A 27,171-nucleotide genomic window follows, 5' to 3' on the forward strand; every position below is an offset into this window, starting at 1 on the left:
AATCAAACGGAAACTTTTCCTTTAATTAAAAGGAAAAAAAAAACAAATAAAATCACAAGAAGGTGAATACAGTCGCATCATTTCTTCCGTGAAGTAATGTTTCAGATTTATTATAATTTATTATAATTGAGTTTTTTTTTTTAGCATATTTTTTTTAATACATATCCTTTATAGAGACTAAGAAAGAAAGAAAGAAATAACGTTACAAGAAGGTGAGAAGATAGCATAATTTTCTCTTTTTTTTTTTTTTTTTTTTTTGCATATAGTGATTTCAGATTTATCAATTTTGCCCCCTTTTTCTTTTTTTTTAAAAGCTACAATGTGTTTCGATCATATCCACTATAGAAGCTTGAAAAAAAAAATTAACAAATAAGATCACAAAAAAGCTGAGAAGCTAGCATATTTTTTTCTTACAGTGTATGAAATATTTCATATTTATTTTTAAGAAAACTTTTTATTTTGTCTGACATTTCTCCGACATTTACATAACGTCATGCAGTAAAAATTGTTTTAATACATAAACGAGCCTCTCAGCTTGGCAGGAAAGTTTAAGAAACATTTTGTCAACATCGAAATCAACCTCGATTGTAAGTTGTATCTTGGAATACTAACATATGAAGATTAAAATCATCATTCGCATTCGAAGGCAAACAGTACGATTTAAATTTTGATGTAAAACATCGCGATAGGACGGTAATAGTGATGATATTTCACAGTAGCGGTGTCGCGCGTATGAAATATCGCAGTTCATCATGACAACGGTTCTCAGCACACGCCTGACTGGTTATTTCATTTGTTACATACATGTTACAGCTTATTTCACTGTTACACACATTCAGTCGTTCTCGGTGTTTTCCTGTACGTTTGTGTTAGAATCCTAAACGTGAGCGTTCTGAGCGAACTCTGTACACGTATCATGTATTAATCACGTTTCATGTAGCACTTCGTCAATCTTTGTGTGTCACTTAGTGCCTTTTACAGGCCTGGTTTCAATCCCAGGCTCTTCTGCTAAAGCTTTCGGATTTGCAGAATCAGTTCTGATGTCAGTAATCACACATTCCCCCCCCCCCCCAAAAAAAAAATAAAAATCCGAAATTCCTAACGAATGTCTCCTCACCAGTTGAATTGTGTTGTACGATGTGTTTTTGCCTCGCTGTATTGAAATCCTGTTGCTTGCTGGTGTGTACGGTGGTGTTTCACTAGTTCAGTTACATCTGTTGTTTTTTTCCTCAATGTAATAAAACACATCACGTATCCAGAGTAAAACTCGCACGTGTGCGTCTTACGGAATGACCTCACTGCTGGATGTTTAGTGGAAAGTTTTTTTTTATGCTTTTTTTTTTTTTTTTTTACTTGTGTAATTATTATTATTATTATTATTATTATTATTATTATTATTATTAAAGCCATTTATACCACAGTCTTGTTGTATTCCTGATTCTGATTGGTCACAAGGTGTGTATGGAAGGAGTCTCCAGTGTCAGAGCGTACGAAATTGTTTATGCTTTGTGTTGTGTTTCTCGCTAACATGACAAGCTGTGTCATAGACTATGTGATGACTGTTTCGCACAACCTTACGTGTAGCTACAAACGGATAAAAAAAGTATGATGTGTCGTTTTATTATTATTTATTTTATTAATAATTAAAAATTTGTAATCGTTGGAAAGTTGCTGTGGTGGAAGAGGATTAAAACGCTTCAGGACGTGCTGTTATTGTAAAAAAAATCGTTTCCATCATTGATTATTTTCCTGTAACATCATGACACACTGAGTGTTTTATTCCTCCTAGACCAGAGCGAAATCAGATAAATATAAATAAGTGATTCATGTCTAGAAATGATGGGACTACTGGCAGTTTTAGGTAAATAACATTTTATTTATTTATTCATTTGGACGTCTTTCTCCAGTCTCAACGTCTCTCACAACACGTCGGATAAATTGAGCTCGCAGGTCACTCAGAGTGCAGTTAGCTACGATCTTGCGCTTCAGTCTAGATTAGCATAATCTGCTTTAATCTAACAGGGAGGTTGAACTTTGGAGAAACACTTTTTTTGAATTTGAATTTTATTTGTATTACGCATGTAACAGTGAACATTATCACAAAGCAGCTTTACAGAAATATATAAATTCAGGATATCAATTTTAAGTGTAGGAATTTATCCCTAATGAGCGAGCCAGAGCCGACTGTGGTGAGGAAAAACTCCCTGAGACGACATGAGGAAGAAATCTTGAGAGGAACCAGACTCCTAAGGGAACGCCTCCTCGTCTGGGTGACGCCGGATAGTCCGATTTTAAATAAATCCCTTCTGTAAGTGTGTACTACAAGGTCGAAAAGTTTTCAACATTAACAATATCATAATATCTCCACCACTTACTACAGTTCTGCTTCCTCTTTCTTTTTGCGCTTTCAGACAGGCTAGTTCTCTTCATCTTTTTCCAAGATGGCCGCCCACATAAAACTGCAGCCTTCAGCTATGCAATCACGTTTTGCTCATGTGTTAAACCACATTACTGAAGAACTGGATGTGTTTTCAGTGAAGGTGTACTATATTTAAAAAGATTTTTTTTTTTTTTTTTTATGTGAGACCATTACTTTTATTGCTTGTTAGCTACATTAGCCTCGTAGCTTGAGGGAAAATATTAAAGAACCAAACATCCTACCTGATCGACTTAAATTAGATTTTTTTTGTTGTTGTTGTTTAAAGAACGAATATTAAGTTTACTGTACATTTACGGATCTTTCCAGAAAGGTGTGTAACACACTCGTACTGTACACTGTGTATCTGTAAACATATCTTTATTGCTTTTATTTAATATACAGAAATCACTATCAGAGCACCAGGCACAAAAGAGTGTATTGAGTCGCGCATGTGTGTGTGTGTGTGTGTGTGTGTGTGTGTGTGGTGTTAACACACACCAGCTGCAGTGGATTTGTTTTTATCGTCTCTCACTCAGTGAAGCTAATTGGCAAGAATTTGACAAACCGCCTCAGGAATGTGTGTAAACACACAGGGGATCCTGGGACGACTCGAGCTCTTCTCTTCCTTCCTCATTGTGTGTAAGAGGAAAAAATGAACGTTTTCACGTCACTGACAGGATTGTATTGTATCCTACACACTCATGAGCCTGCGTGTGGACGGAGAGAAGACGGAGAGGAGAAAAGCAGCCGCTGTGGTGTGTTGAACGCTTGTAACGGGTGTTTGTGTTTATGTGTAGAGCTCTGGCAGGAGTGTGTGTGAGCTCGTCTGCAGTTTGTGTAAACCGTGCGACACACACATCTCTAAGAGCAGGCCCACACACACTGCAAAGATGGAGAGACGTCTGCGGCAGTTCAGGATCACTGTCAGACAGAAAAGAATTATTAAAAATAAATAAATAAATTAAATAATTTAAAAAATAATATTAAATAAATAAATATAGAGCCCTTTTTATACATGTGGCATCTCAAAGGTAAAAAGTTAATGATGAAAAGTAATGTAATACAATGCACAAGAAGTGAAAATATTAATATTAAAGTACAAAATTAAGAGTAAAGAAATAAAAAGTCCAAAAATATAAAATAAAATTATTATGTAATGTGCATATAGTATAATGCGTACATAAGTAATTCAAATAAAATTATATACACAAATACAGAATAAAATTGTGAATTTATTTTATTCTATAAAATAATTACAATAAATTAAACAAAATAAAAAAGAAAATAATTGAAAGATTTTTTAAATCATGAAATAATAATTTAATATATAATATATTAAAACTATAAATGCCAAAAATAGAGGAAGAAACTTTTAATTAAATGCTAAATTAAATATAATTAAATTCCAAATTGAAATATAAAATTAACCAAAAGACTGAAGTAAAGAAACTAAACAGAACAAATTAATTTGATTTTCAGGAATATCAAATTGTTTGTGTAAACGCTCCTGAACTTGTGTGCTGGTAATATGCAGGATTTGTGTGTGTGTCCGTGTGTGTCCGTGTGTGTGTGTGTGTGTGTGTGTGTTTACCCCGTACAGCCTGTGCGTTGGACGTGAGCACGAACACTCGGATGAGGGTGAAGCAGAGCGGAGAGTAATCGTGCTCCCAGATCACTGCGGGAATCAGCAGCACTTTGCCGTAGCAGGAGAGCAGCAGAGCCTTCAGCAGATCAGACGTATCTACAGAGACGCTATAGAGCTTCTGTACGGACCACAACACTGCTAACACACCTGCACAGTACACACCCAGCTCTGACAACACACACACACACACACACCGATTATTTCTTCATTATTTCCACTTCCTCCACCAAACATGATCATGAGTATTTACTGCATCACTTTATGTTCCTTAAACCATTTATTTAATTCTGTTGAGTAGTTAATGTAGAACTTATTGTCTCATTCTAGTAGGTATTATCTCATATTAGTATGTACTGTCTCATATTAGTACGTACTGTCTCATATTAGTATGTACTGTATCTTTTTAGTACGTACTGTCTCATTCTAGTATGTTTTGTCTCATACTAGTACATATTGTCTCATTCTAGTATGTACTGTCTCATATTAGTACATTTTGTCTCATTCTAATACATTTTGTCTCATTCTAGTACGTACTGTCTCATACTAGTACATTTTGTCTCATTCTAGTATGTACTGTCTCATTCTAGTACGTCGTATCTCATTTTAGTATGTATTGTCTCATTCTAATACTTTTGTCTCATTCTAGTATGTATTGTCTCATATTAATACATTAATACATTAATTAATGCATAATACATGAATACATTCATTCTAGGACATTTTGTCTCATTCTAGTATGTTTTGTCTTGTTCGATACTTTGTGTGTTTCTCTGTACACCATGGAATGTGGACTGTACGCACCAAGAGCAGCCAAAGCAAACATCCCATAAAAGTCCCATTCTTTCGCGTATCTGATGATGTCAGTGGGATCACTGGTGACCTCTGAACTCTGGAGCCGAGACCATCTGAGATACGCCTCACACAACAGGCAGAAAACACACAGCTTCCAGTGGATCTGAAGAGAGCAAATATCTCACTGCCTTCGTCATGTAACTGCACTGTATTTATAGTTCTAGAGATAATTAATAAGAAGGACGCGTCTTGTTCGTCCCACTCACGGTGATCTGTGTGTTGAACAGAATGTGTCTGAATGCCTGGATTTTACACAAGATGGCGTCTATGAGAATAATGACAGGATCGTATTCGATGTACTTGTCCACAGGCTTTGCACATGATCTCTGAAAAATGGATCACAGTATGTTTTTCAGTCCACTAAAAGCATTAGAATCACCCTTAAATACCCATAATGCACTTTGTTCACTCCACTCACGGAAAGTGTGTAATGCCTGACTGAGGTGCACTTTCATGAGCCGATGTTCCCACCAACCAATCATTAAGCATCACTGATCACTATTGATTCCAAAAACCAATCACTGATCACCATAGTTCCCAATGACCAATCACTGATCACCATAGTTCCCAATGACCAATCACTGATCACCATTACTCCCAATGGCCAATCACAGATCACCACTGATCATTATTGTTTACAACAACCAATCACTGATCACCATAGTTCCCAGTGACCAATCACTGATCACCATTACTCCCAATGGCCAATCACAGATCACCACTGATCATTATTGTTTACAACAACCAATCACTGATCACCATAGTTCCCAGTGACCAATCACTGCTCACCCCTGATCACTACTGAGTCCAACAACCAATCACTAATCACCATTACTCCCCATGACCAATCACTAATCACCATTACTCCCCATGACCAATCACTAATCACACTGCTTTTTTCCCCAATGACCAATTACCGATCCCAGTTATTCCCATGGACCAATCACTAATCCCTGTTGTACCCAAGAACCAATCACTGATCTTGTTTGTTCCCAACAACCAATCACTCATCGCCATTATTCCCCATGACCAACCACTAATCACTCTGCTTTTTTCCCCAACGACTAATCACCGATCACCATTCTGATAAAGCCCTATTTATTCTGTCTTCAAAAAAATCTTCCTTCTTCATGTTTTGATATGCAAATGATCATGACGACCAATATGCAAATCAGCCTGATGTCAGGTGACTTCCGGCGGCTTTTTGATCTTGCATTAGCTACTTTCCCCTGAAAAGAAATCTCAAGCAGCAAACATCAGACACCAAACACATCCTGGCTGATCTGGTTGTTGCTGTTGTTGTTATAATAATGCATGCATAACACTTATAGCTGTAACATTGCTAGCATGTTAGCATAACACACTCACACATATTGTAATCTTCACTATGCCGTTACTGTAATCTCGGTATAATTCAGAAGCTTTCTCGTTACACTCGATGCATTTAAAAGACATGTTGCTCTGTTTTGATAGCCCTTGCCGGCTCACGATCACCGACTTCCGGGATATTCGCTAGGACTCGGAATCAAAAGGTTAACACTTGGGAAATGTAGTTTTAATTCAGCAACAGTGCTACGTGAGAACCGGACCGCGGAACTACATTACCCATGATGCCCCGCTCTATCACCTGCACAACGTTAAGAACATGGCACCTGCTGGCAGGGCTGTTGTTGTGCTAGCGCTCTCGTTGCTGTACTTATGCGGCACTATCATTTCCACCGAATATTTTTCCACGCTCGCGTTCCTTAACGGGGAGTTTAACGAGCGCGGCTGCGGACCGTCGTCCGAGTGGGAGGAGTATTCTCCGGACTGCGGTGAGTTTACAAAACACGGCGTCGCCACGTCTTCGTAACTCGCTGCAACGTTAATGGACGAGGAGGAGTTTGTTAGCATCCATTTCCCACCCGTATTCACACAAGCCCCGCCCACTGCGCTTACAAGCTGGGCATAATTATTATTATTAGTATTTTTTTTTTTTAAATTAACAAACAAAGGCGTTGTAGTTTGAGTTTACATTTTTAAAAATAATATTATATTATGTGACATATATTATACGTAATATTGTACAAATTGCAAGATATTCTTATATATTTATTTGGTTCAAATCGTGAAAAAAATTATAAATAAAATATCAGATATTTTAGGAGTATGTACACACGAACTTTTGAATATTTTAGCGTTTTGCACCTTTGCTATTTTATAATCTAAATGTTTAGCTACAAATTTCAGCAAAAAAGAGGAGTGGTTTTGTCGGAATACGGGTGGGAAGTAAATAACGTCTCTTACCCAGTAGGTCATTCTCACTTCCGGGTTCGTTTCTAATGCACAAAGTAGTAAAATACACAAGTTCTCCGTGGAGCTGTGAGTGGAGGAGCTTGAACATGACAAATATGGCGTCTAGCCTTGTTTTCTTCACTTAGTTGATTTGTAAAGAAATAGTGAGAAATTAATTTTATTCAGGATCCAAGTGATTCAATAAATCCTGAAGATGCAGGTGCTTGGTTGGATACAGATGACAACACACACACACACACACACACACACACACACACACACTTGGGCTTCTGGGGGGAAAATTCTAATCTATCCTATCTGAATCCCAGATAGAGCCTGATTTTCTACACAGTGCAGCCATTTCTCTATAATTTTAATAAATAGATTATATTAATAAGCTCCTTTGACTCTGATATGCTCTACAAGTGCAGTGCTGTGTGTGAAGTGAGAGATTAAAGGGATAGTTCACTCAAAAATAAAAATTCTGTCATCAGTTACTCACCGTCATGTCGTTCCAAACCCATACGACTTTTGTTCATCTTCGGAACACAGGTGAAGATATTTTGAATGAAACCTGTGAGATTTCTGTCGCTCCATTGACAGTCCATGTAACCAAAACCGTCAAACTCCAAAAAAGTTCATAAACACATCGTAAAAGTAATCCACGTGACTCCAGTGGTTTAATCCCAATTTTCTGAAGCGATACGAACGCTTTGTGTGCGCAAAAACACTAAAATTAAGTCTTTATTCACAAAATAGCTTTTAAACAGGAAGCGCTGCAGTGTTTACAGCAGAGGAAGAGCGACACTGTACGCAAGCTGCATTCGTTACATTCTGAGTTGATTTTTCATTTCCTGGATGTCTGAACCTTGAGAAAGTTCCTCTGCTGTAAACAGTGCAGCGCTTCCGGGTCCGGTTGTATTGCAAGAACGTCCGCTCTCACATCAACACAACACAACACAACACGTCATGGTTCTCTTGTGAACGTGGATCAGAGATCTATGCGGAAGTGGAGATATTTTGTGAATGTTGTTGTTGTTGTTGTTCCTCTTTCGGCTGCTCCTGTTATGGGTTGCCATGGCGGATCATCGTTCCGCGTATTTTATTTGCCACGGTTTTTACGCCGGATGACGCAACCATCCACAATTTTTATTAGGAGTGGTAAAACTGGGATTAAACCACTGGAGTCATATGGATTACTTTTACGATGTCTTGATGAACTTTTTGGAGTTTGAAAGTTAATGTTACATGGACTGACAATGGAGCGACACAAATCTCTCAGATTTCATTACAAATATCTTCATCTGTTTCCCGAAACTGAACGAAAGTCTTACAGGTTTTAACGACATGAGGGTGAATACTCGATGACAGAATTGTCATTTTTGGCTGAACTATCCCTTTAAAGGAAAACTCCACACTCAAGCACATGAAATATATTTAGACTGACATATTTCAGATGTGGTTAGTTGTTCTGGTGCTAATTTGTTGGATGGTGCTGTGTTTTTGTTAAAAAAGTGAGAATTTAGCGCTCGGGTGTCGCTCTGACTTCACACAGAGACGACGGTATTCCAGTTACAATGCTGTTTAACTGCAGGAAAAAAAATTTCAACAATCTCAAACAGCTCACGGTTCGCTGTTAGTTGAACAAGGGTTCCTTTTCTCGCTCGACGTTTTCTGAAATCCAGTGGAGAACAATTGGAGACGTCGATGCAAACACTGGACTCAGTGGCTACATTCCCACACGCATCAATATTCCGATATTAATCAGAATTTGGCGATATTCTAGTTAGTTTTGAGTCATGCATGTAAACACCGTAATCTGATTTCCTGATTCAGATTAAGACAATATTCTGATTCCTCAAATTCCGAATTCCCAGCGCTGGAATATTCCTGTTTTAATCGGAAATTTGTTGCATGTAAACACCTTATTCACAAAATCCACTGAATCCACTGAGATATATGCGCATGCTCAGTTCGCAAGGAATTATGGGTGCTAACAGATGCTTAGCTGTAGGCTAGGTATTTAGGAATGGCAACTCAGGCATCCTTACATCAGCCATGTATACAGGAATATTCCGATGCCTGTACGCATATAAACATCGTATTCAGAATAAGGAATTTGACGTGCATGTAAATGTAGTCAGTGTCCCAGAATTCAGTGCAACTATACGACGCGGAGACTCTGGTAGTTCGAGATCTGCGAGATGGCATTAGCAGCTTTGGAAGCTGATCTGTTTGAGGAGCTGAAAGAGCTGGACAGAGTAAAAGACTAAAGCCCCGCTGCATCGCGTTCTTTCAGCAGAGATGAAACGAGGGCTAACAGTAGATAGAACGGCATTGTGGGTAATGTGGCGAATCCGTGCTGATGAACATTGTTTGTGCGTCTTCTCTTGGAGATCCCAACGTTCTCCAGCTGGAGGATCCGGACTGCGAGGACGGCAGCAGCGCGGCCTGTGAGTCGGTCTTCTCTCTGAACGCAGAGAAGATTCTGGTGAGGATCTTAGCGTGACGTTGCTTACCTTCATATATCACATAATATCCAGCTTTGTATACATGTGTTATAGTTTTTTTTTTTTTTCATTCGAAGGTGTTTAATACAGTAAGCTAAACTTTTAAACCTTTTAAACTTTTAAAGAGGTTTTCGATCCTCTAAGGTGTATCACGGCAAAACTTCTGTTTTACTGCTCATTTTGCTTCGTTTTGAATTGGTGGCTTGTTTCAAACTATGGGGGATGCAAACTTTTGTACTTGACTAGCAAATCGCACTTTATCAGTGGTACATATATTGTATTACATGGAGTTTTTTGGGAGATTACACATCATTAAAAGAAAAAGAATTTTGAAGACCTTGTGCTTGTGGGGAAAAAAGTGCTTGGGCCCCTTCAGGCTCAATTATAACCTTATTGATGACATAAACATTATTATTATTTTTTAATTATTGTTTTTATTATTATTATTATCAACAACAATTAATCTAGTTATTTTTATATTTTGTAAAAATAAAAAAATCAAAATATATAATATAAAAAATTAAATATAATAAAAAAATAAAAATGAAAAAATATTATAAAATTTTGTATTTATTTATTTATTTTTCTGTGCCTACAATTTTTTTTTGTGCACATAAATGTTGACACAGAATTGCGTATGTGTGTGTGTGTGTGTGTTCATGCTCTCAGAGCCAGGCTAGGCTGTTTGTGGAGCAGCGCCGCTTTCCGTTCCCCGTCGATGACCACAACACCAACGAGGAGCTCGGTATGCCATTCCTCTCTCTCTCTCTCTCTCTCTCTGGCTCTCGCTCTCTCTCTCTCTCTCTCTCGCTCTCTGATCAAAGTGAAGTGTGTGTGACGATGTACTCATGCGAGCGTGTGCCTGTTCCCAGCCATAGGATACGTCCTCATCGGCAACGGGCTCTACGATGAAGCCATCAAACACTTCTCCCTGTTACTGCAGGTCAGTTCTGTAGAATATAACCAGCATATTGACTGTAATTTGATTTCTTATTTATAAAGTAAGCATGTAAAAAAGTGAGTGTTGGTTGTTGATCAGGGCGATCCAGAGCTGGTCAGTGCCATATACGGGAGAGGGATAGCCTACGGCAAAAAGAGCTTGCAGGTAAGACGCTGTATCTCAGGTGTGTTACGTTTTATGAAGAGAGGCGATGGAGATGCTTCACCTTTGGCCTAATTTACATAAAACCTGCACTTTCAGCATTTATATTTAGGGTTTTGACCTGTAATTTTGAATTTTATAGCAAGTTCAAAACAAAAAATTGGCAAAAATGTGACGTATATATAATTAAGTGTGGCTTCTGCCATTGTGTATAGAGATGACTGTCTGACACGCCTTCCTTCCTTCTCTCTCTCTCTCTCCCTCCCTCCTTCCCCCTCCTTCTCTTTTGTTCTCTCTGTAGGACATAAAGAATGCTGACTTGGCTCTGTATGAGCTAAGCAGAGTGATCACACTGGAGCCCAACAGGCCAGAGGTGTACGAACAGAGAGCGGAGGTATACACACACACACACACACACACACACACACACACACACACACACACACACACACACACACAAACACACACAAAATACGTGGTCAATCTCAATACGTGGTCAGTGATCTGATGTTTTAATGTTATGTTGAATGCAGTAAACGATAAAATACAGATCAGTTCCAGTACAATACATGACTAGAACAGAGGCCACACCTCCTTCACTGAGACTGACAGGCACACAGGCCACGCCTCCTTCACTGAGACACACAGGCCACGCCTCCTTCACTGAGACACACAGGCCACGCCTCCTTCACTGAGACACACAGGCCACGCCTCCTTGACTGAGACACACAGGCCACGCCTCCTTCACTGAGACACTGAGGCCATGCCTCCTTCACTGAGACACTGAGGCCACGCCTCCTTCACTGAGACACTGAGGCCACGCCTCCTTGACTGAGACACACAGGCCACGCCTCCTTCACTGAGACTGCACTTTGGTCCACTATATAAGTACTTTGTATACATTTTGTCATCTGTAATAGTGTTATTTCACTGAGGTGTGTGTGTGTGTGTGTGTGTGTGTGTGAATGTAGATTCTCTCTCCTCTTGGACGGATTAGTGAAGCTCTGAGCGATCTCACTAAAGCCATCCAGCTGCAGCCTTCAGCACGACTTTACCGCCACCGAGGAACCCTCCTCTTTATTTCAGAGGTACACACACACACACACACACACACACACACACACATTGATTATTTTCCTTTAACAGCATGCTCCGTAGTGCTTGATAACATGTTAGAGATGGCTGTAATAGCACGCGTACATTTAAAAACACTCACAAGCGGGCACACAATATAGCTCTTGGAAGAAATCTTAACACGTAATTTGCTTTGCTGTAGAAACGGTAATGAGTGATGTGATGTGATGTGTGGTGTGTTCAGGACTACGTCGCTGCTATGGAGGACTTCCAGCAGTCCCTGGAGCTGAAGAGGAACCAGCCGATTGCCATGCTCTATAAAGGCCTCACCTTCTTCCACAGGGGCCTGCTTAAGGTAAACACACCCCAGGCTTTACCTAAGTTTAAGTTTCAACACAAGTTCCACTCCAAGTACCCCTCGCTGCAGAACAAAATGTCCATGGGGTGGAGTCGGACCTGATCTAGCTCCTCCTCCTCATGCAGAGTGGAGACAGAAGTCCAGCGGGTGGAGACAAGTCGCAGGATAAGTGTGTTAAGTGTGCCGTTTCGTGTTATACAGCGCTCTGTGGGTTAGGGTGTAAGGTTAGGTTTATAGGAGGAGTTGGATCAGGTCCAGCTCCACCCCCTGGACTTTTGGTTCTCCATTAAAAAAAAAAAAATTATTAACATGATGTTTCTGCACACAGGAGGCCATTGAGACATTCAAAGAAGCGCTGAAGTTGAAGTCAGACTTCATCGATGCACACAAAAGCCTGGCTCAGGCATACAGGTAACACACACACACACACACACACACGTTCACAATACTGAGGTTTAGGCTCATGTTCCTGGTCTTACTGCACATCATTTATAAAAGGAAAATTCTCACCATGCAAAACTAATATTAATCAGTAAGATTAGGATTAAATGGACACCTTGTCGTTGATTACTTTCCTATAACCGCACATCCTGAACTGTTTCATTCCTTACTTCTGCAGTGTATGTTAGTGTTCATGCCGCCCTCGTGTTGTGTGAACACACGTTTTCTCACCTCTGTGTGTTGTGTGTATGCGTTTCCGTTTCATCACGGTTATATTTAAAAGCGTGTGCATGGTTTCATTCCCGTGTCATGGTACGCAGGTGTGTGTTTTCATATCTCCTGTCTGCCTCCCGTTTGATGTGTGTGTGTAGGGAGTTGGGTGATTTTGACAGCGCCATGGAAAGTTTCCAGAAAGCTCTGCTCCTGAATCAGAATCATCTTCAGTCCCTGCAGCTCCGAGGGATGATGCTGTATCATCACGGCAGCCTGCAGGACGCCATCGGCAACTTCAAGGCAAGCGCCGGGCTGTGTGTGTGTGTGTGTGTGTGTGTGTGTGTGTGTGTGTGTGTGTGGTGTTCTCTCTGTAGGGCCAAAATCAGTTTATCAGCCTCGTTGCTAGTCCTATAAAGCAGTGGTTCCTTGCCAACATTTTCTCCTTTTTCATTAAACCACGACCAAAAACGCAAATTAAATTTCAAGAATAATGTTATTCATACATTCATACACACCACAGCAATCCTCAAACCTTAAAAAATAAATATAAATATGAAATAATATAAATGTGAAACAAAACCGTCAACTATATAATTAGCTCATTATCAATTGTATTGAAATACACATTATTCAAAATGGTTTACAAGTCCAACAATTAGACAAACTACTTATGTTCCATGTAAAATCATCTACTTTTATTTAAAAAAAAAAAGTAATTTCCCTCAGAAATTACTTATGGCAAAATTATTGGCACCCCTAATGAATATTTCTAATAAGTGCACCCAAATGACGAGCTCGCAAGCTCCGCAAACCTCAAAAGCACTTTGAGACTGAAAAAAAAATGACACAAGTAGTTCAAAATACATTTCATATTACAAAAAATGAAAGATATTTCTTGTCAGAGAAATTATGTCATGGTTTGTCAGTTCTGTCAATGTTCTATGGTTAAGATATTTTGGTTTCAGGTTCATAAGAGAAATGCTGACGAGATTTAGTTAGGGTTTGATCTCAGGCGCAAGCCGTACACGCGTTTTTGTAAACTAAGAAAAAATAAATACGGATAGAAAAATGTACGGAGCCTCGCACATGAAACGCGGGTAAAAAAAAAAAAACAACAAAAAAACCAAAAACAATATATTGTGGCCATGAATTAAGAATTCGTTCTCATGACGTATTATTATTATGTGAGCACGTTTTATTAATTCGTTCCCTGGTTTGAAAAGGACGGTGGATTTATGAAATTGAGGCATGAATTGGTAAAACGTGGCCACGATTTACCTCAAACAAAGGAACGAATAAAGCGTGCTCACATATTAATAAGTCATGGGAACGAATTCTTAATTCATGACCACGATAGATGAATTTCCATCCATACATCTCCTTCTCCTTCAAACACCCAACCTCCATCTACATCTACATACATAACGCTACTCATTTATTAATTTATTATTTATTAATTTGCACATTGCACATATTGCACATTACATCACACAAACGGCACATATTGCACAAAACTGCACATACCTGCACTTTATATTGGTACATATGTCCATATATATATATATATATATATATATATATATATATATATATATATATATATATATATATATATATAAATCCCTTCATATAATTTTTATGTATATTTCTCTTATATTTCATATTTTTCTTTATATATATTCTTGTATGTATATGTTCTTCTTTATATTTCATATTTTTCTATATTTTCTTTTTATGCTGGAACACAAAGCATTTCACTGCACGTCGTACTGTGTATGGTTATGCACGTGTCACGTGCGAGGCTCCGTAAAAATAAGCAGAACACGCACGCGACTCACCGGATCAAAACGACAAGCGTGAAAGATTGTGCAACGTGTTGAGATGTATTCCGTCGTTCATTGTGCAGAGATGCCTGCAGCAGGAGCCGTATAACGAGGTGTGTCAGTACATGAAGGGTCTGAGTCACGTGGCCATGGGACAGTTCTACGAAGGCATCAAGGCTCAGACTAAAGTCATGCTCAATGATCCACTGCTGGGCCAGAAAGCCAGCTCGGAATATCTCAAAGTCAAATACCTCAGAGGTGAGAGGATGAACGCTTTATGTGGGGGAAAGAGTTGTGATTAGTGAGAGCAACTCCTCTGGGTTTATTCTTTACTCCTGAGCGTCTTCATATTCGCGTTTAAGCACTTTTGCGTGGTCTCCGCATCGCTCTTTTTTGTTCCAGAATACTCTCGATATTTGCACTCTCACCTGGACATCCCTGTGGCAGAATACAACGTGGATCAGGATCTTCCAGGGAACTTTAAGAACCACTGGGCTAAAAATCTGCCCTTCCTCATAGAGGACTATGAAGAGCAGCCTGGACTGCAGCCGCACATAAAGTGAGTTTGTTTTTGGAAACTTGAGGCGGAACAACGACTGTGTTAATTGATAGTCCGTTTCTCAGTGCTTGCATTTGTTTTGGCGCCCCTCCACAAGCAATAAAGAGAGTGTGTGTGTTTTTAAGGGATGTTCTACCTCAGGATTTTGACAGTTACTCTCCGGAGGTGCAGAAGCTGATCTGTACGGCGGATCATCTCGGCACGCTCATGCAGTACAACACGTCAGGGTTCCTGTCCAACCAGCGCATCCAAAGAGGTCAGTCCTAGAGATCGCCTGACAGGAAATATACCTAGTAGTAGTGTTTGATTAATAACAGCTAAACAAATAAAAAAAAAACCAAAAACAAAACAGGACTACAGTAACTAGAGTGCAAAAGTTTGCATACTCAGCCTTTAAGGGCAGGGGTTCTCAAACCTTTTTGGCCAGTGATGCAATTTTAAAGGCTTGAAATTCATACAAATCCCCAATAATAATAATAATAATAATAATAATAATAATAAATCCTGGTGGGAATTTATAGAAATTATCAGCCCACGACTTTAAAAATTCACACCATTCCCATATTTTCTGTAAATAAGTGCATGATCTGTAGAATAGTAGAACACTTTGTTATTTAAAGATTAAAACTGAGAATATTAAATCGATATAAATACATTTTTTAAAAATCTGCTTGCTATATCTCTCAGCTGCAGTCGCTCTGCACTCTCTGTGTCGGATGAGAGGACTGGGCTTGTGCGGCGCACCGCAGCTCATCAGGAGATGTCAGGAGATAATATATAATATCAGTTTCTGATTTTTACATCACTGAACTATTCTCTAATAACTTCTATGCCCACTTCTTTTTTTTTTTTTCTTTTTTTTTGCCTTTATACGTGCCATTCAGTTCTTTCTTAATTTTCTGAACAGATCTGGATTCTCTCAGTTTTGATATTTCACACATTCTCCCTGACATGTCTGTTTTTATGACCGGTCATACACTACCTTCTTCAAATCTTCAAATCAGGTCTGTGCGAGTCATGAGAAAACTTTGTCTTTATCTATCTTTTTTTTTTTGGAAATCTATTGTAGATTTCTTTGTAGATCATTTGGTAAATAGAAGTACATTTGGCTTTTTTCCATTCGAAAAAACCAAGAGGGGGTGCAAACTTTTGCCCTCAAAACCCTAGCTATTCTTTCTTTAAATGCCTATCTTGTTTGTGAATATACAGGTGGAAGAAACTAATCACTAACCAAATGATGAAACATGTGTGTTCTTCTGTATGAAGCCATGGGTCTGGCCACCATCGAGGTGATGCAGGCGATGCAGCGGACGTGGAGTAACTCGAAAGTGCGCGTCAACGGCAAAACCAGGCAGCTCCAGTGGAGAGACATGTTCGACATCGCTGTTAAATGGAGGAGGTACCACTTTCCGAAAGAAATAAATGCAAATGAATGGTTTTTCTTGTTAAAATCCTATTCTAGAGCAGGTGTCAGGTGCCTTAGATATCTCATAGTGTGTGTGTGGTATGTGTGTGTGTGTGTGTGTGTGTGTGTGTGTGTGTGTGTGTGTGTGTGTGTGTAGGATTGCTGATCCAGATCAGCCTGTGCTGTGGTTGGATCAGATGCCAGAACGGAGCCTGAGCAGAGGATTTAATAACCACATCAACCTCATCAGGTGCTATAACACACACTTTATATCTGACACGCTCTTTTAGATTGCATTATACACTAGTTTGAACCGGTTCTAGGTACTTTTCTAGGTTTACATTTCTGGCCCAGAAATGAGCTCCGCCCCCAAATTTTCCAAACAAGGCAACTCGTGAGGTTTCAGGAGATGGAGACAGTATGGAAAAAGAGGAAGGCTTGACAGTCTTCAGCATATTAAAGTGCGCTTTGCTGTTGTTTGTAGATATAGTTAGTGGATAAATTTGCTGTTACAGGGGTTCGGAACCCACAGTTTGAACACCTTCAGACCCAAAGAAACACTTTCAGTTCACCACTTTATTGTAAAACTCGTACCATGGACTGGTTTAGTTCAGACAGATTTGACTCTGAGGAGATATGAAGCACTAATAATGAGGATGTTACTGTTTGCTTATGATTAGGACCGGACGATATCAAAAAAATATCATACCACGATTGTTTTTCAGTGATACACTATGTATCATGATAGGTTTGCTAATAAACTAAGGCAGGAGTTGCATACATTTAAAAATAAATAAATATTTAATTAATGAATATAGTTAAAGTTTAAAAATTTGCAAAAAATTTTAGTCCACTATATGAAAATGGTATAAAAATTAGAGATAGCACAGATCCGATACCCAGTATAGGTATCAGGCCGAGACCAGCAAAAATGGAGAAAACATATCAGATATCGGAGAGAACATATCGCTATCAGAGAGAACGTATCAGATGTCGTAGAAAACGTTTCGGATATCGGAAAAAAAATGTATCAGATATTGGAGAGAACATATCGGATATTGGAGAAAACATATCGGTTTTTGGAGAAAACATATCGGACATCAGACAAAACAGATCAGATATCGGAGAGAACATATCGGCTATCGGAGGATACGTCAGACATCAGAGAAAACATTGAATTTTGGAGAAAACGTGTCGTCTGTCGGAGAAAACGTGTCGTCTATTGGAGAAAACGTGTCGTCTGTCGGAGAAAGCGTGTCGTCTATCGGAGAAAGCGTGTCGTCTATCGGAGAAAGCGTGTCGTCTATCGGAGAAAACGTGTGGTCTATCGGAGAAAACGTGTGGTCTATCGGAGAAAACGTGTGGTCTATCGGAGAAAGCGTGTGGTCTATCGGAGAAAACGTGTGGTCTATCGGAGAAAGCGTGTCGTCTGTCGGAGAAAGCATGTGGTCTATCGGACAAAGCGTGTGGTCTATCGGAGAAAGCGTGTGGTCTATCGGAGAAAACGTGTGGTCTATCGGAGAAAGCGTGTCGTCTGTCGGAGAAAGCGTGTCGTCTATCGGAGAAAGCGTGTCGTCTATCGGAGAAAACGTGTGGTCTATCGGAGAAAGCGTGTCGTCTATCGGAGAAAGCGTGTCGTCTATCGGAGAAAGCGTGTCGTCTATCGGAGAAAGCGTGTCGTCTATCGGAGAAAACATATCAGATGTCAGAGAGAACATTGGATATCGGATCCTGTAACAGCAAAGATCTCTATAAGCAATTGGATTTAGAAAATGATTTTCTACACATAAAGAGAATTGACTGTTTTTCCTTTTGTTAAGATTGATTTTATTACATTTATATGTTATACTTTATTGTATTTATTGTATTTAAAATGTAAGTGATTTTTATGTGAAAGAGTTTCAAGAGAAAGAGTAAAAGAGTGCTTCAGTTAAAAAAAATTAGTAGTTTTTAAAGAAAACAATATCGGTGTTCAGTATATCAGTCTTTAAGCTTTCAGTATCTGTATCTGGGGGAAAAAATGGTATCGTGCCAAGACTAGAAAAAAAAAAAAAATTACAATCCTTGTAAAATGTCAGAAAAATGTGTTCTGATATAATTAACGACACCCTGGATATTATATTGTCGTATTCCCCAGCCCTACATCCTGGCGCTTGAGCATGCTTTTGTTTCGGCGTTTCTCTCCGTGTGTAACTGTGTATCCTGCTGTTACGTGTGTTTGACGTTCAGGGGCCAGATCATCAACATCAGATATATGGAATACTTTGGCAGCATCCTCGACTTCATCAAAGACAGAATATTAGTGTATCACGGGTAAGCGGCTGCGATTTGAGCCTTGTTCCGATGATAAAGAGCATTCTGCCAGTTTAACAGCATGGCTCTCTGCTTTTTCAGCGCGTATAATCCACGAGGAGTGCAGGAAGTGAAACAGGCTCTGGAGAACGTCAACAAAGTGGAGGACCTGCTGCCTATAATGAAGGTACCAGCATCAACAGCATTCCCTTAGAACCTAAAATGTCAAGTATTTCGATTTTAAATACCGCTCAGCCGAAGCTTCAGCAGTAACAGCAGCCATATAAATGAAGCGCTGAATAGAATTCAAACTTGAGAAATTCTGTCGCTCTGGATGATTGCTAAATTCTAAAATAAAATATTACGCTTATGTTATATATTTGTATTGAAGCTTTATACTCTGGAGGGATGGGAAATATGATGATGTCATACCGATCTTGTGATGAAATACAGTATGTCACAATACACTATAGTGAGATATCGCAGGTATTGTAATTTAAAAAAAAAATATATATATTTTTTTTATTAATAACAAGTACAAGCTCTGATTGGAATCAACTGATGTTTGTGCTAAATTTTCAAAATTGTAATCGTTACATGTTTTTTATTTTTTCTTTAATTTTTTTTAAGATATTTGAATAATGCTAGTACTAGTAAAACTCCATTTTCTTATTTATTTATTTATTTATTTATTTATTTATTTATATGCAGCAATACTGTATGATGGAAGTGTGTTTAAGGATCATATGATATGATATTTTGCTCATATTGCCCAGCACTATTTATATTTATCGATTAATTAAAATATAAAAAGTAAAAAAGCTTGTTATTTTTTTTTTTTTTTTAAATATATATCATTTGCTCTATTAATCCTTGATACAATATCTGATGTTTGAGGCTTAAGCTGTAGAAAAACTGTGAACTGTGGAAAAAAAAACAACCAAAAACACATTTCTGAACTGGTATTTACCAAAAGGTTGCTGGTATTGACGTCTGTATTTAGCATCGTTAATTCTAAGTTTATTCTTACTTCTCATTTCACACAGCAATGAATCACGTGACTGTTTGAGACACGTCACATCCATAACGCTAGATTTTTTCCACCCAAACCCCCTGCATTCACCCAGATATGTCAGCTCAGTATGAGTTTAAATGTCACATCTTGTGTGTGTGTGTGTGTGTGTGTGTGTGTCTCTCTAAAGCAGTTCAACAGTAAAACGAGAGACGGGTTCACGGTGAACTCGAAGGTGCCGAGTATGAAGGATCCTGGGACCGAGTACGACGGCTTCACAATAACCATTACAGGAGACCGGTCAGTCACCACGTCTTCCTGACCTTTAACCTTTCACCTTTCACCGCTCCAATCCTAGCTTTCCACTTCCTGTTTTGGGTAAAAATAAATAAAGGGAACAGCGGATAGAGTTCTCATTTATTACAAAAGCAGATAGAATCGCCTCAATGTGGACGTTTACATATTCTATAGTTTTACTTTATAATCAGTGGTAAATCTGTTCATCAGTATTTTCAGTACATTCAGAACTGGAACCGATTGATTTTTCCGTATAAAGAGACACAGAGGCAGCTCAGACACTCTATAATGAGTTATAAGATGTCATTACTCTAATGGTATTAGTTGCTTTGTGTTTGTACGAGTTTCCAAAACATTCAGCCTGAATTCCATCTGTAGGGGTGTGTGTTGCGTTACGTTCCAAACTATACATATCACGGTTCGATGGTAAAAGATCTCATGAGGGGGCGGTTGTGCTGGTTGTGCTGGTTGTGCTATGGTAACATTGTAATCAGAGAGAACACACACACGCACACACACACACACACGCGCGCACACACTCACATGTTCTAGTTGTTGATGTCTGATTCGTATTAATTTGATGTTTTTTCATGCTGTCATTATGGATTATAAAAACAAAACACACACACACACACACTGAGTGGGTCTTGATTGGGGTGTGTGTATGCGTAACTGTGGTGGGATTGGATTAAAAACAGGGAGAGAAGTGTGTGTGTGTGTGTGTGTGAATTAAGATGGATAATGAGCTTGTGTATGTTTTTGTTTATTTACATGGAGATATGAAGTAATGATGTGGTGTTTCAATGGCGCTTCAGAGAGGGAGTTAAATAAATGATGAAGTGTGTGTGTGTGTGTGTGTGTGTGTGTGTGTATGTGTGTATGTGTGTGTATGTGTGTGTATGTGTGTGTATGTGTGTGTGTGTGTGTGTGTTTGCAGTGTGGGAAACATGCTGTTTTCAGTGGAGACTCAGACCACAGAGGAGAGGACACAGCAGTACCAGTCCGAGATCGAGGCTCTTTATAAAGACCTGACGGCTAAAGGCAAAGCACTCATGCTGTCCTCTGAGCTAGGGGTGTGTTGTCTTTCGCTCTCTCTCTCTCTCTCTCTCTCTGTCTGTCTCTCTGACTCTTTCTCTGTCTGTCTCTCTGTCTGTCTCTCTGTTGCTGTCTTAGTATCGTCAAAGTGGTGAAATAGCAAAGAATATTTTATCCAAAACAAAAACAAACAAACAAAAAAAAACAATACTCATCAAATTATCACCCAATGCAAAGGTCAATCAGGGCTTTGTGTCTCTGTGTCTGCATTTCTCTCTGTCTTTCTCTCTCTCTCGCGCGCTCTCTCTCTCGCTCTCTCTCTCCCCTCCCCCCTCTCTTTCTCTCTCTGTTTTTCTGTCTCACTTTTTCTCTGTCTCTCTCTGTCTTTCTCTCTCTGACTGTTTCTGTGTCTCACTTTTTTCTGTTTCTCGCTGCATTTCTCTCTATCTCTGTCTCTCTATCTCTGTTTTCTCTCTCTCTGTTTCTGTCCTACTTTTTTCTCTGTATCTGCATTTCTCTGTATCTCTGTCTCTCTGTTTCTGTCTCTCACTTTTTCTCTGTCTTTCTCTCTCTCTCTCTCTCTGACTGTCTGTTTCTGTCTCACTTTTTCTTGTCTCTGCATTTCTCTCTCTCTCTCTCTCTCTCTGTGTTCTTTCTCTCTCTGTTTCTGTGTCTCACTTTTTCTGTTTCTCTATCTCTCTGTTCTCTCTCTCTCTCTGTTTCTGCGTCTCACTTTTTCTGTTTCTCTATCTCTCTGCTCTCTCTCTCTCTCTGTTTCTGCGTCTCACTTTTTCTCTGTCTCTCTCTCTTTCTCTGTCTCTCGGACTGTCTGTTTCTGTGTCTCACTTTTTCTCTGTCTCTCTCTGCACGTCTTTCTCTCTGTCTGTCTGTCTGTATGTCTGTCTGTCTCTGTCTCACCATCTCCGAGTCTCTCTTTCTGTCTTTCTCTTTGTCTGTCTCTCTATGTGGCTGTGCTTCTCTCTCTTTAGAGAAAAGATTGCCATCCATTGGCTGTAGAGAGGTCACATGACTTTGTGCTATAATTTAAAAAGAATAAGATTAATTGAGTTGATGTAGTATTAACGTACTCACTGTCTATCTTCATCTCCGTCTCTTTCTCTCTCTCTCGTCCTCACTCTGTGTGTGTGTGTGTGTGTGTGTGTGTGTGCGTGTGCAGGATTCGGATGCGGTGTGTAACCTCGTCCTCTCTCTGGTGTATTATTTCTGTAACCTCATGCCCCTGTCCCGAGGCTCCAGGTATGGACAAGTTGAACACACGTTCCTTCTACATCACACTTAACAAGACGTAGCAGTTTAGCTGTTAACTCTGATGAACAGCACTGAGTGTGTTTTGCCCCCGTGTTTAGGAAACTAAACATTCCTATAATAATAACAACATTCAAACTTTTATAGGAAAGAAGCACACATCCTTGGCGATAAAACATGACTTTATGACTGTTTTCCAATTTCTCAAACACAAACAGCAATATAACTATAAAAACAAACCCTTAAGTATATATAACATTATTTAAACATCATCTGGACCGCCTGAGGGGTGCCAAAAGTTTTGTTAGGTTTGCATTCTAAAGGTTTAAATCTAAATAATACCAGAGCTGTTTCAATAAGCCGAGTTAAACCGTACTACAGAGTGATGAACCTCGGTACTGTATGTTGATGGATTATTTCATTAAAGGAGCAGTGTGTCATTTTTTTTTAGAGCAGTGTCCAATGAAAACCCTGAAAATAGAGCTTTATTTGGTCTGGGGGCGGAGCTAGTTTCTGGGCCAGAAAAACTGTAATCATAAGCATGGAATTATAAAAAAAAAAATTTCAAAATGGCATTTTTGTGTATGTTAGTTTTGCTAATCATATTCTGCCTTTTTGAGGTGTCCTTAAAAATTACAGATCTAGAAACATACACAGATTACATACTGCAGCTTTAACTTGACACTTTTAATATAGAATATTTAAAGACAGATTTCAGGGATTTATTAGTACAAGTTCATCTGATGCTAATAAATCTGAGGAATCTTAATGTTGTCCAGTGTATTAGTCCAAAGATGATTTGCATTTGGTTTATAGTGGACTTTGTGTGTGTGTGTGTGTGTGTGTGTGTGTGTGTGTGTGTGTGTGTGTAGCATCGTGGCCTACTCCGTGGTGATGGGAGCTCTGATGGCGAGCGGGAAAGAAGTCGTAGGCAGAATTCCAGCTGGGAAGGTAAAGACGGGGTCGGCCAGGGGTCTGTGACGTTACAGCACCATCACCAAAGCTGTTCTATTTACGACCGAGTTCTTGAATTAGATCCCGTGAATTAATTGTATTTAATCCGAACTTCACTAACTCGAAACCAAGTGTGTTTATACATAACGTCAAGTTGGATCTAATATGTTTTGTTGTTGGAAAGGTTAGCACTGTTGCCTTGCACTTCCAGGGATGGGGGTTCGATTCCTGTCTCCGCCCTGTGTAGGCGGAGTTTGCATGTTCTCCCTGTGCTTCGGGGGTTTCCTCCGGGTGCTCCGGTTTCCTCCCTCAGTCCAAAGACATGTGATGCAGGCTGAAATTGTCCAGAGTGTATGAACGGGTGTGTGAGTGTGTGTGTGTGTGTGTGTGTGTGTGTGTGTGTGCGATTGTGCCCTGTGATGGGTTGGCACCCTGTCCAGTGTGTCCCCCTGCCTTGTGCCCCGAGTGCCCTGGGATAGACTCCAGGCTCCCCCTGACCCTGTGGATGGATGGATGGATGGATTTGCAGTTGAGGGGATCCCTGGCTAAAACATCAGAACATGGTGTTTGTGTATAAAACAGGAATACGATGTTTTCTCTTTCAGCTGGTGGATTTCGAAGCCATGACCACTCCGAGCCCCGATCGCTTCACCAAAACGGCCAAAAGCTGGATGAACTTGAAGAGGTGAGGATTCTGCTCAACAAGCTGAGAGTAAATAAAGACTCGAATAATATCTTTTCCATACGATTTCCATCTCAAACCTGATACTCTGGCCAATGAATTCCTGACCTTTTGTCCACTATTTTTTTAGCAAACATGACATGCTGTCACTCATCCTCAGCAGATGTTATTCCATTACCACTTTTCAGCTTAGGTGTCCAGGCAAATCTAACCTGCGACAGGGCCGCACACTTACGCTTCGTCCACCCCTGATTACCGTCTTTACCAATCCCATCCTGCTTTTCTAACCTTCCTTCCTGTCTTTCTCTGTCTCCTCTACACAGCCTGCCCAGTTGGTACCAGAACCTTCCGTCTGTAGCCGAGACGTTCCAGTTCGCCAGAACCATGATCGAGGTCCTGAACACCGACTCGTCCTCGCACTGTCCCAAAAGATCTTAAAGGCCGTCTCTGTCCTTTCTGCTCGTTCTCTCATTTCTCTTCTCGGTCTTCCATTATAAAGATCTGTATCAGAGTCTTAATTAACCCCTGAAAAAGGTAAACCCCGCCCCTCCCCCTGCCCCCTCCCCCGTTTGCGCACATCAGCCTCTCCTCATAAAAGGGCTCAATTATTAGCTGATGATTTTCAGGAAAAATACACAACTGTGCAGAACATGGTGTGTTCAGAAGCAGGATTATTGAAATACTTGATTACTAATGAGGAATTGAAGTGAAGCCTTGGAAGTAAATACGTTTTTTTTTTTTTTTTTTTTTTTTTTTGGGTGCTCCGGGTGTTCGAGTGACACTCGACATCATCACTGACTTCGTATTACTGTGAACTTGAAGGAAGAATTCTATATGTTCGTTGAAATGCAGCTCATTCCCTGTGTTTTAGTTCGAAATGTTTGGATTTACCGCTTAAAGCGTTTTATTGACTTTTAAGGTTTAACTTTATTCTTTTTCATATCAGGGTCTTTGATTACTGATTTAAAGAGCGGGGCTTTCAGGACATTTTAGTGTCTAGGAATTAAACTTGAAGTATCGATATATGAGGCTTCTAAGAGCAGCGGTGGAAATGAATAAACGTCTTGAGTTTATGCAAATATGACTGAATTTTTCTTTAATTGTAATGCATTTTAGATGCAAAGCCTTAAATCGCTGATTTAAAGGAAAATGCATCAGCAGGATCTAACAAATACAATGTTTACACTCGGAAACACCTAAAATCTTTTCGCAAGAGCAGGTTACATTAATCTCTGCTACTGATCCAGTACGATCATCTGTTTTTCCTGAAATTTATAAATCAATTTGCTTAATAATAAAGGTGTAAGGCACTGACAGCTGAAAAAAGTGCTTGGATTAAACCCAAAAACATCCTATACAAGGTATAATAATAGAAATTCTGACTCTTTTTAAGTGAATCAAATCATTTGACTCACCAATAAGAGTCGATTCGTTCAGATCCCAAATGGCTCATTGATCAGTGATTGATCTTCTAATGGCTGAAATTGTTTCATAAAATTTTATTCTATCCTTTAATATACAAAGTAACATTACAAAGTAGCATCTTAAATAGGCGAGTCGACTCTCAAGAAGAGTCGATTCGATAGCAAACGACACATCACTAGTGCTGTGTGTGTAGGAGCCCTGATTTGTTGATTCTCTGTGCTTGAAAATGAACTGAATGTTCGACAGTGGATTTTTTTTCCCCGCATTATCTCAAGGAAAAAGCCAGAAACTCCAACTGATTCTACTCAGACATTTGGGATGACTTCTGAGACGAGACTATGTACAGTAAATTTTTCCTCCTCCTCCTCCTCCACCTTTACTGCCAGCTCCAGTAGCAAACACGTCTGGGAATTTATTTTTAATTCACTAAAAGGACATGCGCATATGCACTACATGCAGCACGTCATCCACACATACTCGTTTATATTCCACGTGAAAGTCTAGCATAATGTGTGTGTGTGTGTCATATTTCCACCAGCACAAATGGAGAAACAAAACCACCGGCTGGAAAACAGGCTTCAGGAAAAACACTGCTGCAGTCTGTGTGTTAAATCCGTGTGTTATTCGTGGAATTATTTTTATCATTTAATTCCAGTGATTTCATCTTGACCTTGCAGTCCTCCCATTTATTTGTTCATTGTTTCCATAGTTTGCGGCATTCTTAAGCAAGGCCAAGAGGAATTTCTTCTCCATTCTCTGGAGAACTCAGCTGCCTTCACTTTCCTCCAGCCTCCCTCATTCGTCTCTCTCGTTCAGTCAAGTGCTTCATTCCTCTTACACGACATCAGTTGTACCAGAAGTAACAGTCTGTATTTATTAAAGACGTTTTTATCCATGTTTAGCTACTTTTAATGGTGTGGAACAAGTTCCACTTATCACTGATGTTATAGCAGCTGTAGTAGTTAGTTACAGTCATTCCTTCACCACGTTCTCTTTTTTCTTTTATGACGTTGAGACAAAAGAGTGTAGCTCATCACGTTACCGAGAAACCGAGCATCTGTTTCCGCTAACACTGGAGACTCCTTACATAAATGTTAAACACAAAAAACTTTTAATCTCTATTAAATAACAACGCAGTTTTTTTTAAAAAATTGTCTTAGATTATGTTGAGCCTTCGCTGTAGAAGTCCAGATTTTAAAAAAATCACCAGCGCCATAATATATTATGACAGAAATATATCACGTCTCATCATCATTTCTAGGAAAGAATTCCTTAAGTTCTCCCGAGGATCCTTTTTCAGCTTTAAAGCGAAAGAAGGGTCAAGTACTGACAGAAACAGCTCTGTAGATGTTATTGATTACATTTCAGGCATACAGTTGTTTATAGCATCGAGGAATATTTCTCATACCAGTGAAATGACACGATAATCCACAATTCCGGTGAAACATTGCTCAACACTCGCTACGAGAAAGACATGCTCCCGCACGGTTCTTGAAGCATCGTTTGCTGTGTGTCACATGGGTGGCTGTGGTG

General features: G+C 39.4%; 2 protein-coding genes across 4 annotated transcripts; one reads left to right on the forward strand and one right to left on the reverse strand.

The window, feature by feature from the left end:
• Nucleotides 1-312: 312 nt before the first annotated feature.
• arv1 (ARV1 homolog, fatty acid homeostasis modulator) lies at nucleotides 313-6,418 on the reverse strand. 2 transcript variants are annotated; one of them, XM_026918297.3, is made up of 5 exons: nucleotides 6,285-6,418; nucleotides 5,123-5,242; nucleotides 4,866-5,019; nucleotides 4,011-4,232; nucleotides 313-3,340 (listed from the first exon to the last, which is right to left on the reverse strand). In XM_026918297.3, exons 1-5 carry the CDS (start codon nucleotides 6,369-6,371, stop codon nucleotides 3,207-3,209), a joined length of 717 nt encoding a protein of 238 aa, XP_026774098.1. In that variant the 5' UTR covers nucleotides 6,372-6,418; the 3' UTR covers nucleotides 313-3,206. The 2 variants fall into 2 exon arrangements, with proteins under 2 accessions (XP_026774098.1, XP_034158069.1); XM_034302178.2 differs by having other exon boundaries at nucleotides 3,201-3,340; nucleotides 4,018-4,232.
• A 143-nt stretch (nucleotides 6,419-6,561) lies between these two features.
• Nucleotides 6,562-26,643, forward strand: ttc13 (tetratricopeptide repeat domain 13). 2 transcript variants are annotated; one of them, XM_034302177.2, is made up of 23 exons: nucleotides 6,562-6,730; nucleotides 9,587-9,681; nucleotides 10,370-10,445; nucleotides 10,573-10,643; nucleotides 10,740-10,805; nucleotides 11,104-11,196; nucleotides 11,774-11,890; nucleotides 12,121-12,231; nucleotides 12,563-12,645; nucleotides 13,047-13,188; nucleotides 14,795-14,969; nucleotides 15,114-15,270; nucleotides 15,396-15,526; nucleotides 16,537-16,669; nucleotides 16,833-16,925; nucleotides 18,905-18,988; nucleotides 19,070-19,154; nucleotides 20,170-20,279; nucleotides 21,214-21,349; nucleotides 22,489-22,568; nucleotides 23,450-23,528; nucleotides 24,137-24,216; nucleotides 24,537-26,643. In XM_034302177.2, exons 1-23 carry the CDS (start codon nucleotides 6,562-6,564, stop codon nucleotides 24,649-24,651), a joined length of 2,481 nt encoding a protein of 826 aa, XP_034158068.2. In that variant the 3' UTR covers nucleotides 24,652-26,643. The 2 variants fall into 2 exon arrangements, with proteins under 2 accessions (XP_034158068.2, XP_053087660.1); XM_053231685.1 differs by having other exon boundaries at nucleotides 20,173-20,279.
• Nucleotides 26,644-27,171: the final 528 nt, after the last annotated feature.

The sequence above is a fragment of the Pangasianodon hypophthalmus genome, chromosome 30, assembly GCF_027358585.1.
Source record: "Pangasianodon hypophthalmus isolate fPanHyp1 chromosome 30, fPanHyp1.pri, whole genome shotgun sequence".
NCBI classification, from domain to species: domain Eukaryota; kingdom Metazoa; phylum Chordata; class Actinopteri; order Siluriformes; family Pangasiidae; genus Pangasianodon; species Pangasianodon hypophthalmus.